General features: G+C 43.1%; 1 protein-coding gene across 1 annotated transcript; it reads left to right on the top strand.

Annotated features, from left to right (window-relative positions):
- The first annotated feature begins 5504 nt into the window (after positions 1-5504).
- Positions 5505-11532, top strand: LOC106562219 (pygopus homolog 1). Its single transcript, XM_014126948.3, has 3 exons — positions 5505-5682; positions 8008-8093; positions 8350-11532. Exons 1-3 carry the CDS (start codon positions 5634-5636, stop codon positions 9550-9552), a joined length of 1338 nt encoding a protein of 445 aa, XP_013982423.2. The 5' UTR covers positions 5505-5633; the 3' UTR covers positions 9553-11532.
- Positions 11533-13133: the final 1601 nt, after the last annotated feature.

Consider the following 13133-nt stretch of genomic DNA (forward strand, 5'->3'; position numbering starts at 1 on the left):
ATTTGTAGATAATTGGCCCTCTTTCTGGGACTCACCCACAAACAGGACCAAGCCTGGCCTGTTGAGGAGTGACGGACTCCATCCTAGCTGGAGGGGTGCTCTCATCTTATCTACGAACATTGACAGGGCTCTAACTCCTCTAGCTCCACAATGAAATAGGGTGCAGGCCAGGCAGCAGGCTGTTAGCCAGCCTGCCAGCTTAGTGGAGTCTGCCACTAGCACAGTCAGCGTAGTCAGCTCAGCTTTCCCCATTGAGACCGTGTCTGTGCCTCGATCTAGGTTGGGCAAAATTAAAAATGGCGGTGTTCGCTTTAGCAATCTCACTAGTATAAAGACCTCCTCCATTCCTGTCATTATTGAAAGAGATTGTGATACCTCACATCTCAAAATTGGGTTACTTAATGTTAGATCCCTCACTTCCAAGGCAGTTATAGTCAATGAACTAATCACTGATCATAATCTTGATGTGATTGGCCTGACTGAAACATGGCTTAAGCCTGATGAATTTACTGTGTTAAATGAGGCCTCACCCCCTGATTACACTAGTGACCATACCCCCCGTGCATCCGGCAAAGGCGGAGGTGTTGCTAACATTTACGATAGCAAATTTCAATTTACAAAAAAAAAAACAATGACGTTTTCGTCTTTTGAGCTTCTAGTCATGAAATCTATGCAGCCTACTCACTCACTTTTTATAGCTACTGTTTACAGGCCTCCTGGGCCATATGCAGTGTTCCTCACTGAGTTCCTATCGGATCTTGTAATCATAGCAGATAATATTCAAATTTTTGGTGACTTTAACATTCACATGGAAAAGTCCACAGACCCACTCCAAAAGGCTTTCGGAGCCATCATCGACTCAGTGGGTTTTGTCCAACATGTCTCTGGACCTACTCACTGCCACAGTCATACTCTGGACCTAGTTTTGTCCCATGGAATAAATGTTGTGGATCTTAATGTTTTTCCTCAAAATCCTGGACTATCGGACCACCATTTTATTACGTTTGCAATCGCAACAAATAATCTGCTCAGACCCCAACCAAGGAGCATTAAAAGTCGTGCTATAAATTCTCAGACAACCCAAAGATTCCTTGATGCCCTTCCAGACTGCCTCTGCCTACCCAAGGACGTCAGAGGACAAAAATCAGTTAACCACCTAACCGAGGAACTCAATTTAACCTTGCGCAATACCCTAGATGCAGTTGCACCCCTAAAAACTAAAAACATCTGCCATAAGAAACTAGCTCCCTGGTATACAGAAAATACACAAGCTCTGAAGCAAGCTTCCAGAAAATTGGAACGGAAATGGCGCCACACCAAACTGGAAGTCTTCCGACTAGCTTGGAAAGACAGTACCGTGCAGTATCGAAGAGCCCTCACTGCTGCTCGATCATCCTATTTTTCCAACTTAATTGAGGAAAATAAGAACAATCCGAAATTTCTTTTTGATACTGTCGCAAAGCTAACTAAAAAGCAGCCTTCGCAAATGGAGGATGGCTTTCACTTCAGCAGTAATAAATTTATGAACTTCTTTGAGGAAAAGATCATGATCATTAGAAAGCAAATTAGACTCCTCTTTAAATCTGGGTATTCCTCCAAAGCTCCATTGTCCTGAGTCTACACAACTCTGCCAGGACCTAGGATCAAGGGAGATATTAAAGTGTTTTAGTACTATATCTCTTGACACAATGATGAAAATAATCATGGCCTCCAAACCCTCAAGCTGCATACTGGACCCTATTCCAACTAAACTACTGAAAGAGCTGCTTCCTGTGCTTGGCCCTCCTATGTTGAACATAATAAACGGCTCTCTATCCACCGGATGTGTACCAAGCTCACTAAAAGTGGCAGTAATAAAGCCTCTCTTGAAAAAGCCGAATCTTGATCCAGAAATTATAAAAAACTATCGGCCTATATCGAATCTTCCATTCCTCTCAAAAATTTTTTGAAAAAGCTGTTGCACAGCAACTCGCTGCCTTCCTGAAGACAAATAATGTATACGAAACGCTTCAATCTGGTTTTAGACCCCATCATAGCACTGAGACTGCACTTGTGAAGGTGGTAAATGACCTTTTAATGACGTCAGACCGAGGCTCTGCATCTGTCCTCGTGCTCCTAGATCTTAGTGCCACTTTTGATACCATCGATCACCACATTCTTTTGGAGAGATTGGAAACCCAAATTGGTCTACATGGACAAGTTCTGGCCTGGTTTAGATCTTATCTGTCGGAAAGATATCAGTTTGTCTCTGTGAATGGTTTGTCCTCTGACAAATCAATTGTAAATTTCGGTGTTCTTCAAGGTTCCGTTTTAGGACCACTATTGTTTTCACTATATATTTTACCTCTTGGGGATGTCATTCGAAAACATAATGTTAAATTTCACTGCTATGTGGACGACACACAGCTGTACATTTCAATGAAACATGGTGAAGCCCCAAAATTGCCCTCGCTAGAAGCCTGTGTTTCAGACATAAAGAAGTGGATGGCTGCAAACTTTCTACTTTTAAACTCGGACAAAACAGAGATGCTTGTTCTAGGTCCCAAGAAACAAAGAGATCTTCTGTTGAATCTGACAATTAATCTGGATGGTTGTACAGTCGTCTCAAATAAAACTGTGAAGGACCTCGGCGTTACTCTGGACCCTGATCTCTCTTTTGAAGAACATATCAAGACTGTTTCAAGGACAGCTTTTTCCATCTACGTAACATTGCAAAAATCAGAAACTTTCTGTCCAAAAATGATGCAGAAAAATTAATCCATGCTTTTGTTACTTCTAGGCTGGACTACTGCAATGCTCTACTTTCCGGCTATCCGGATAAAGCACTAAACAAACTTCAGTTAGTGCTAAATACGGCTGCTAGAATCCTGACTAGAACCAAAAAATGTGATCATATTACTCCAGTGCTAGCCTCCCTACACTGGCTTCCTGTTAAGGCAAGGGCTGATTTCAAGGTTTTACTGCTAACCTACAAAGCATTACATGGGCTTGCTCCTACCTATCTTTCCGATTTGGTCCTGCCGTACATACCTACACGTACGCTACGGTCACAAGACGCAGGCCTCCTAATTGTCCCTAGAATTTCTAAGCAAACGGCTGGAGGTAGGGCTTTCTCCTATAGAGCTCAATTTTTATGGAATGGTCTGCCTACCAATGTGAGAGACGCAGACTCAGTCTCAACCTTTAAGTCTTTACTGAAGACTTATCTCTTCAGTAGGTCCTATGATTAAGTATAGTCTGGCCCAGGAGTGTGAAGGTGAACGGAAAGGCTGGAGCAACGAACCGCCCTTGCTGTCTCTGCCTTGCCGGTTCCCCTCTTTCCACTGGGATTCTCTGCCTCTAACCCTTTTACAGGGGCTGAGTCACTGGCTTACTGGTGTTCTTCCATGCCGTCCATGGGAGGGGTGCGTCACTTGAGTGGGTTGAGTCACTGATGTGGTGTTCCTGTCTGGGTTGGCGCCCCCCCTTGGGTTGTGCCATGGCGGAGATCGTTGTGGGCTATACTCGTGTAACAGTGTAGGTTCCGTCCCTCTCTTCGCCCCAACCCGGGCTCGAACCAGGGACCCTTGCACACATCAACAACTGACACCCCACTAAGCATCGTTACCCATCGCGCCACAAAAGCCGCGGCCCTTGCAACGCAAGGGGCAACCCTACTTCAAGTCTCAGAGCGAGTGACGTCACCGATTGAAACGCTATTAGCGCGCACCACCGCTAACTAACTAGCCATTTCACATCGGTTACACTCGGCCTTGTCTTAGGACGGTAAGTTGGTGGTTGGAGACATCCCTCTAGTGGTGTGGGGGCTGTGCTTTGGCAAAGTGGGTGGGGTTATATCCTGCCTGTTTGGCCCTGTCCGGGGGTATCATCGGATGGGGCCACAGTGTCTTCTGATCCCTCCTGTCTCAGCCTCCAGTATTTATGCTGCAGTAGTTTATGTGTCGGGGGGCTAGGGTCAGTCTGTTACATCTGGAGTATTTCTCTTCTCTTATCCGGTGTCCTGTGTGAATTTAAATATGCTCTCTCTAATTCTCTCTTTCTGTCTTTCTCTCGGAGGACCTGAGCCCTAGGACCATGCCTCAGGACTACCTGGTATGATGACTCCTTGCTGTCCCCAGTCCACCTGGCCGTGCTGCTGCTCCAGTTTCAACTGTTCTGCCTGCGGCTATGGAACCCTGACCTGTTCACCGGACGTGCTTGTTGCACCCTCGACAACTACTATGATTATTATTATTTGACCATGCTGGTCATTTATGAACATTTTAACATCTTGACCATGTTCTGTTATAATATCCACCCTGCACAGCCAGAAGAGGACTGGCCACCCCTCATAGCCTGGTTCCTCTCTAGGTTTCTTCCTAGGTTTTTGGCCTTTCTAGGGAGTTTTTCCTAGGGAGTTTTTCCTAGCCACCGTGCTTCTTTCACATGCTTTGCTTGCTGTTTGGGGTTTTAGGCTGGGTTTCTGTACAGCACTTTGAGATATCAGCTGATGTACGAAGGGCTATATAAATAAATTTGATTTGATTTGATGTCCAATTTTGACACAATAAATGAGAAAATACGTTGATTCTGTTTTTCACTCTCCATTTTCACTCGGAAATCAAAATAACTAAATGTACACGGACCCTGGAGTGCACTTGTAAGGTCATGTCCTTTGGTCCATTTTGTGACAATGGTTGTCTTCCCCACCGAACATTTGGGGCCAAAGATTGAAGGCTTCCTCTTGTAGTCAGTTAAAGGCCCCTCTGGCATTATCTTCAGTTATTACAGTCCATCCAATCATTGGTCTTCCCTTATCTGAAAAAGCAGCAATGAATTACTGTTAATGGATGACAAAAGTCAATACATGGATTGTTTAACCCAATGTGTATGACAGTAGAGCCTCTGTTTGGAGAGATCTGTAACCTACCAAAAAATGGTGTGGTGTCCACAGATGGCTGTGAAAAAGAAAAAAAAAATCTATAGTGTAGCCTATACAACAACTTTATTATTTTAGTTTAGTACAACATTTTGCTTTTTGTAAATACTGTAGCCTATTCTTACAGTAAAAACAACTTTTGAAGTGTGTAGAGGAGTTAGGCCTATTAGCCTGCAACTCATCATGACTAAGGAGATAACACTTCAGAAAATGAATAGCGCAAAACTCATCCAAAGAGAGTGGTAAGTATGTAATAAACATCTCTTAGACAGACCGATATTGCAACTAAATATCCAGACTGGACTTATTAGCTTCCGCCCCAGTGGCATCATTACATCAGCGGTTCATCACAGTACATCGACACTTCTGACGGAGCGGCAGTGCAGACACATTCAACATGCCAATGTGGAGGGGTCTCTGTGCTGACACACAAAGGTTCCGTTTGTCAAAATCTAATATTAACCGTGCTTTACTAGTTCCAGTCATGTGCCACGTGGAGAAATAAGTGACAATGATACAATGTTAACAATAATTTCCCTGCGTGACACAGGATATCATGAAGTTAAATTTGTCTGCTCCTCCCAAACTTTGCAAGCGATTGCAGCATTCCTCGTCACACAGATAGTTGTGATTGCTCCTGGGGGGAGAGAGCGGTCGGGTGCTGTTACCTTTTCATCACAGTTATGCACGTTTAAGTCATGTAAGAAGCTCTGTAATGTCAAAAGAACAGGATAAAGATACCTTCTCGCTCAAAAGAACCCGAGGTAATGCGCGTTTTCGATATTTTTCCCTTCCTGCGCGTGGTATGTTGCTGTCTGTGGGGGCACGATACGCTGCACACAAGTCTCGACCATAATTACGACGTTGAAGGAGCTTATCGGCCTACCTCAAGGCCTTTGAAGTATTGAATGAAACTCAAAATAAATAGACAGCGCTGGCATTTTCAGTTGAAAAAAATATCGTAAACTATCCAAATAAAATGTACCTTGCTGACGTGGAAAGTTCAACAAAACCTTCACTGTCGGAATGTGTTCGCAAATTTGGAACTGCCACGAAGTTTTTTTTTATGTAGCCAGCTGACGTTTTTTTATTGCCGTGAACGATATATGAAGTGCATTTAGTTAACCGACTGTCTGTTTTACCTCTGTGGGACAAATTATGTTGCATAAACTGTAGGCCCTATTTATTTATAACAACAAGATATAGGCTACAGAAATGGAAAACTTTGATGATCATTCATCACATGCGCCAGTAGTCTACTGTAGGCTATCATACAAGAGCTAGCCTACTGTTTTGCAATTTATTAATTTTTTATAACAATTACACAAACTAGCCCACCAAAGGAGAATATTTGGGTGGTTTTAATAGCATTGAAAAACTGTTACATGTTTGACATATTTACAGTGTATAGGCTAATAGATAAGAGTCCAGTATGACCCCCAGACCCTGTAGATAATAGATACCAGGCCAGTATGACCCCCAGAAACAGTAGATAATAGATACCAGGCCAGTATGGCCCCCAGACCCAGTAGATAGTAGATAACAGGCCAATATGACCCCTAGACCCAGTAGATAATAGATACCAGGCCAGTATGACCCCCCAACCCAATAGATAACAGATACCAGGCCAGTATGACCCCCAGACCCAGTAGATAGTAGATACCAGGCCAGTATGACCCCCAGACCAAGTAGATAATAGATACCAGGCCAGTATGGGCCCCAGACCCAGTAGATAGATACCAGGCCAGTATGACCCCCTGACCCAGTAGATAATAGATACCAGGCATGTATTGCCACCCAACCCAGTAGATAACAGATACCAGGCCAGTATGGCCCCAGACCCAGTAGATAATATAATAGATACCAGGCCAGTATGGCCCCAGACCCAGTAGATAATATAATAGATACCAGGCCAGTATGGCCCCAGACCCAGTAGATAATATAATAGATACCAGGCCAGTATGGCCCCAGACCCAGTAGATAGTAGATACCAGGCCAGTATGACCCCAGACCCAGTAGATAATATCATAGATACCAGGCCAGTATGACCCCAGACCCAGTAGATAATATAATAGATACCAGGCCAGTATGGCCCCAGACCCAGTAAATAATATAATAGATACCAGGCCAGTATGACCCCAGACCCAGTAGATAATATAATACATACCAGGCCAGTATGGCCCCAGACCCAGTTGATAATAGATACCAGGCCAGCATGACCCCCCCCCCCCCCCCCCCCGACCCAGTAGATAACAGATACCAGGCCAGTATGACCCCAGACCCAGTAGATCATATAATAGATACCAGGCCAGTATGGCGCCAGACCCAGTAGATAATAGATACCAGGCCAGTACGACCCCCCAGAACCAGTAGATAATAGATACCAGCCATCGTAGTGGCATAACAATCCAACACGTCTTTGTGATTGAGCCTTTAATGTACCTTTGCATCCTTGAGGAGCTTTTAGGAGGATGTTGGTTATCGACCGTGTATGAAGACTGGAAGGCTGTCAGGAGATCTATAGACCAGGGTTAGGCCCCAAATGGCATCCTATTGCCTATTTAGTGCACTACTTTAAAGGGCTTAGGTACAGAGTTCTTCTGTATTGATCTATTGTGGTAATATACCCTGGAGAGGAGGCGAGGCTACTGCTGAGTACTGGTAATTTGATTCTGGTTACCAAGTATACTGACTATACCATACTTAGGTTACATGAGTTTGCAGCTTGCCGCATATCATAGGGGCAACTTGGACAACGTGATAGGGGCAGCAAGCTGCCAAACATTTTAGATTCTTCTCAATGGAGAAGATTGGACCATTGAATTTTGGTTAAACTCCAAGAAAACAGTGTGCAGCCAGCCTTTCTTATAATTTAATCCTGACACTGCTTGCACATGGACTTCACGAAGGTGTAGGCAATAAGCCATTCATGAGAAAATTAATCAAGTTCTGTGTTGTTCAACATATTGGCATGCCTCAAGTAAGTTTTCTATACAATGTCTTTCAGAGTGAAAAGTGTGCCTTGTAGTTTAATGGGAAACCTGCATTTTATGTGGCTGTATAACATTTTATGTGGTTTTCTTTCTCAGGTAGAGATGGTGGGCTTGATGATCTAGGAGGGCCGGGTGTTCTGCTGGATAGCCCAGACAAGAAAAAGTGCAAGTCGAACGCACAGGTAAAATACCAGCACAATAGTCTGACTTTCTGAGATTCCCTTTCTTTCTATAGGTCAAAAATGTTGTGGTTTCCAATATTAACCAAACTCATTCAGTCAAACAATGCTATATCAAGACAAAACTAATATGCTGCTCAATTATTCATCAAACTTTTGAGAAGTTCTCTGAATGGCTGTTGATAGTAAAGTGTTTGATGCTGCTTGCATAGTTCTGTATCAACTACCTTTATCGTTGCCTTTTCATGTTTGTCCCCAGGCTCCCTCCTTCGCTCCCCTATCTGAGTATGCTCCACCACCAAACCGAAGTGCCGACCACCTAGTGGCTGCCAATCCTTTTGATGACAACTACAACGCACCATCTTTCAAGCCTCTGTCCTCTGGGAATCCATATTTTGGCCACCCGCACTACCCTGGCTGCAGTGGCTATGGCCCGCCCAGGATGGACCACCTCATGCCCAATAGGATGCCCTCTTCTTACAGGGGTCCCTACCAGATACGAAACCAGCTCCACCCTTTTGCCCAGACACAAATGGGCATGGGGTTCAATCGACCCCCCGGCTTTAACTATGGTTACCATGAAAATTCCAATTATGGTAACCATCCACCATTAACCAACAACAACAGTATCATGCCACTTCCACCCAATCAGTCTTTTAGACCAGGTCCCCGTGACAACTTAAATCAGGTGCATCTGCATAATGTGACCAAAAGCACTTCACCTGACATGGGCCCGAGCTTTAGATCAGCGGTCAACCCAATTGGGAATCCACCTCCCCGACCCGGCATGGACTCTAGTTCCGGTTATACTCGGCAGCAGCAAAACAACAGCTTTACCCAGTCCAATACACCCACACCTAAACAGGACATGAGTGAGGTGGTGTCAAGCAAAAGTACATCCCAGAATACATCTCCACGGAAACGAAGCCATGGCTCAGAGGAGATCATGGATCAGAAAAACTCTGTCGACCTGAAATCAAAGAATAGAGGCGCCCTGGTCTGTCAGGGTGCAAGTCAGCCTAACACCACAGAGAAAATCAATGGCATCATCCACACCAATAATGATTCCCTGAAGAAGTCCCCACAGTCAGGCAGGCACATGGAGGCAGCCCCCCTGGAGCGGAGTAGAAGCAATGGAGGTGGTGGTGTGGCCAGCAATAAGACACTGATGCATCCCAACAGGCCTAGCCACTCCTCCACAGAGCCTGTGTTTCCATGTGGAATATGCCTGAATGAAGTGAATGATGACCAGGAAGCTATCCTGTGTGAGGCCTCATGTCAAAAATGGTTCCATAGGGTTTGTACTGGAATGACTGAGACCGCTTATAACCTGTTGACAGCAGAGGTGTTGGCAGTGTGGGGCTGTGACATCTGCATGGAGGAGAAAGGGGCACAGCTCCATAGAACAAAGGAGCTAACAGGGCAGCCAGCAGGGCAGCAGCCAACAGTTAACAGCGAGTGATATGGTCATGAATATGGGCCATCAGTAACATTATTAATCTTATACTGGTTATACTATTTTCTTTGGTATACTTCCTGTGTAGGTGATTTTTCCTTACGTTTTTACGTAGGGTTTACGAAGGGTTATATTTTTACCATTGTTTTTTACATTTGGTATAATTTGAATAGCAGTGTCTGTCCCGTGCTTAGACCGATGCAAGAGCTAGACTGAAGTTCTGTTTAATGTCATATGTATTCCCTATTTTTGGGCAGGTACCATTGGCCATGTTGACCACAATAATGTCATTCTCTTAACAAGGTCCTTACTGTTCCGCTCAACTTTGCTGGCCTATGGTTTATATAAGTTAATACAACATCAGTATGAGTAAGCTATCCGGAAAGGTTAACTGATTGACGGATGCAAACGTATTCAACGTTTTAATCAGATATTTTTTTCAACTGCTGTTATAGTTTGACAGATTTTGAGCAGTATGATTGTTTCCCAAAACGTTGATAGTGTCACGGCTTCCATCGTGGATATGAAAGGACGACCAAGGCGCAGCGGAAGTGTGGACACTCATGTTTCTTTAATTTACAAAAAACAAGCAAAGTATCCACCGAAAAACAATAAACCAAAACAATAAACAGTACTTACAATGGTAACAGTGTGGCAGGCTCAAACCAACGCAGTGCACACAAACAACTCCTACATATATGACTCCCAATCAGGAACAATGATTCCCAGCTGTTCCTGATCAGGAGTCACAAGACACACACAAGACTGCCACGTCCTGACCCCCAAACTACTACACCAGCTCCATCTGGTGGTCAGGACGTGACAGATAGTCACAGATGGAGTGGTGTTCCAAAGCCATACACCTGTACTGTATGCTATACAACCAGAATTGGATCTGATACATTTTTTATAAATTATTCGATACATGTGGGTCGTTCCACCAATTCGATGCCTTTTGAGGTGTATAACTTGGTGAGAAAAAAATAATGTTTGAAAGTAACAGGGTTGAAGATGTAATCTTAAATCAGCCATAAATCCCCTCGTGACAGGGGAAATGGAAGTTATGTGTGCAACAGGGAGGGGCAATTGAATGCAAGCTTATCGTTTCACAATATTAAATCAAAAGTTCAATTCACGTAATAGGGTTGACCTTAAAATGAGGGCCAGGTTTTTTTTTTTTACCTTAAAATTATTCACCAATCACATTAAATAATCTTCATAAAATGACTGTCAAAGCAAAAAAATAACTAGGGCTTTACAATGATGGTTTAAACTTGGATAAATCTTAGGGTTTAGTGGGTTAAAATCTTCCTGGAAGTCAGAGTGCACGGAGGAACATCTCAAAATGTAGAATTTTGGCACTTTAGCAAGTCTTTATTCATATAAAAAAATCTGATTTGTTGAATTCTCTATGTGGTCTATATTAAAGGGCATATCTTTGAATATAACAGGCTTTTAAAATTCAATATTGGTGCACAATTTCTATGTAAAATACCAAAGGGATGCAAAAGGCACTCATTTCGTGGAACGATCCTTGTGTGTTTTTTAAACTGTTGATATGTAATGTAATGCTCTAAAAATGTTTTTAGTATGTGTGCACTTTGCTTTGCTCTAATTGTATTCTTTTTTGCGCAAACATGATGCATTTAAATCAACATTTCTTTATAATTTGTTTTCATTTTGGAAAGGTAAAATAATATGATATTTAGTACTAAGAAACATGCTTACTGCATTAAGGGAAAATAACCTTGGTTCAAAATAAACTTCTTTGTCAAATTATAGTTTCAAGCACGGCTTCCATTTTTGCTACTAAGGAAGGCAGTTTTAGAAGTAGCTTAAAGTAAAGTAAATTTATTTTTAAATTGTTTGCTTTTCTCATGTAGATTTGTCTAGACTTTTCATTAAGTTCGATATTGCAATACTTTGGTGATACAACTATTTTCAAAATGTAAACTCAGCAAAAAAATAAATGTCCCTTTTTCAGGACCCTGTCTTTCAAAGATAATTCGTAAAAATCCAAATAACTTCACAGATCTTCATTGTAAAGGGATTAAACACTGTTTCCCATGCTTGTTCAATGAACCATAAACAATTAATGAACATGCACCTGTGGAACGGTCATTAAGACAATAACAGATTACAGATGGTAGGCAATTAAGGTCACAGTTATGAAAACTTAGGACACTAAAGAGGACTTTCTACTGACTCTGAAAAACACCAAAAGAAAGATGCCCAGGGTCCCTGCTGATTTTTGTGAACGTGCCTTAGGCATGCTGCAAGGAGGCATGAGGACTACAGATTTGGCCAGGGCAATAAATTGCAATGTCCGCAATAGCCTGAGAGAGGCTGGACTGAGGGCTTGTAGGCCTGTTGTAAGGCAGGTCCTCACCAGACATCACCAGCAACAATGTCGCCTATGGGCACAAACCCACCGTCGCTGGACCAGACAGGACTGTTTTGTCTCACCAGGACGGTTTTGTCTCACCAGGGGTGATGGTCGGATTTGCGTTTATCGTCGAAGGAATGAGTGTTACACGAGGCCTGTACTCTGGAGCGGGATCGATTTGGAGGTGGAGGGTCCGTCATGGTCTGGGGCGGTGTGTCACAGCATCATCGGACTGAGCTTGTAGTCATTGCAGGCATTCTCAATGCTGTGCGTTACAGGGAAGACATCCTCCTCCCTCATGTGACCCTCCAGCAGGACAATGCCACCAGCCATACTGCCTGTTCTGTGCATGATTTCCTGCAAGACAGGAATGTTAGTGTTCTGCCATGGCCAGCGAAGAGCCCGGATCTCAATCCCATTGAGCACGTCTGGGACCTGTTGGATCGGAGGGTGAGGGCTAGGCCATTCCCCCCAGAAATGTCCAGGAACTTGCAGGTGCCTTGGTGGAAGAGTGGGGTAACATCTCACAGCAAGAACTGGCAAATATGGTGCAGTCCATGAGGAGGAGATGCACTGCAGTACTTAAAGCAGCTGGTGGCCACACCAGATACTGACTGTTACTTTTGATTTTAATCCCCCCTTTGTTCAGGGACAGATTATTCAATTTCTGTTATTCACATCTCTGTGGAACTTGTTCAGTTTATGTCTCAGTTGTTGAATCTTGTTATGTTCATACAAATATTTACACATGTTAAGTTTGATGAAAATAAACACAGTTGACAGTGAGAGGACGTTTCTTTTTTTGCTGAGTTTATAATAAATATATCCCGCCTACTTTCTATGGGAGGACATTGCTCAAGTTAGGCTTCGGCTCATCAGACATAAATATTGGTAGTTGATATTGTTTAGAGATTTGTTTTCATATTGTCAGTTATTTAAAAACAAATCAAAATCTTCTATAAAACAAATCAAAACTACTGATCAAAACAACTCAACAACTTTTTAAACTACTCAATGTGGCATTGTGAATGTATACAGTACTGTGCTCAATTTTGTGCAATGTAATTGTATCAATGTTTGCTTCCTTTTTGATCTGCTATGAACAAGCAGTTAATATTTACTGTTGATTCAGTGCTAACATCAGGATCAACAGCCTTACAAGTGTTTTGATACATCATCACTTCCAGATATGTTGCTTAAT

The sequence above is a fragment of the Salmo salar genome, chromosome 11, assembly GCF_965601325.2.
Source record: "Salmo salar chromosome 11, fSalSal1, whole genome shotgun sequence".
NCBI classification, from domain to species: Eukaryota; Metazoa; Chordata; class Actinopteri; order Salmoniformes; family Salmonidae; genus Salmo; species Salmo salar.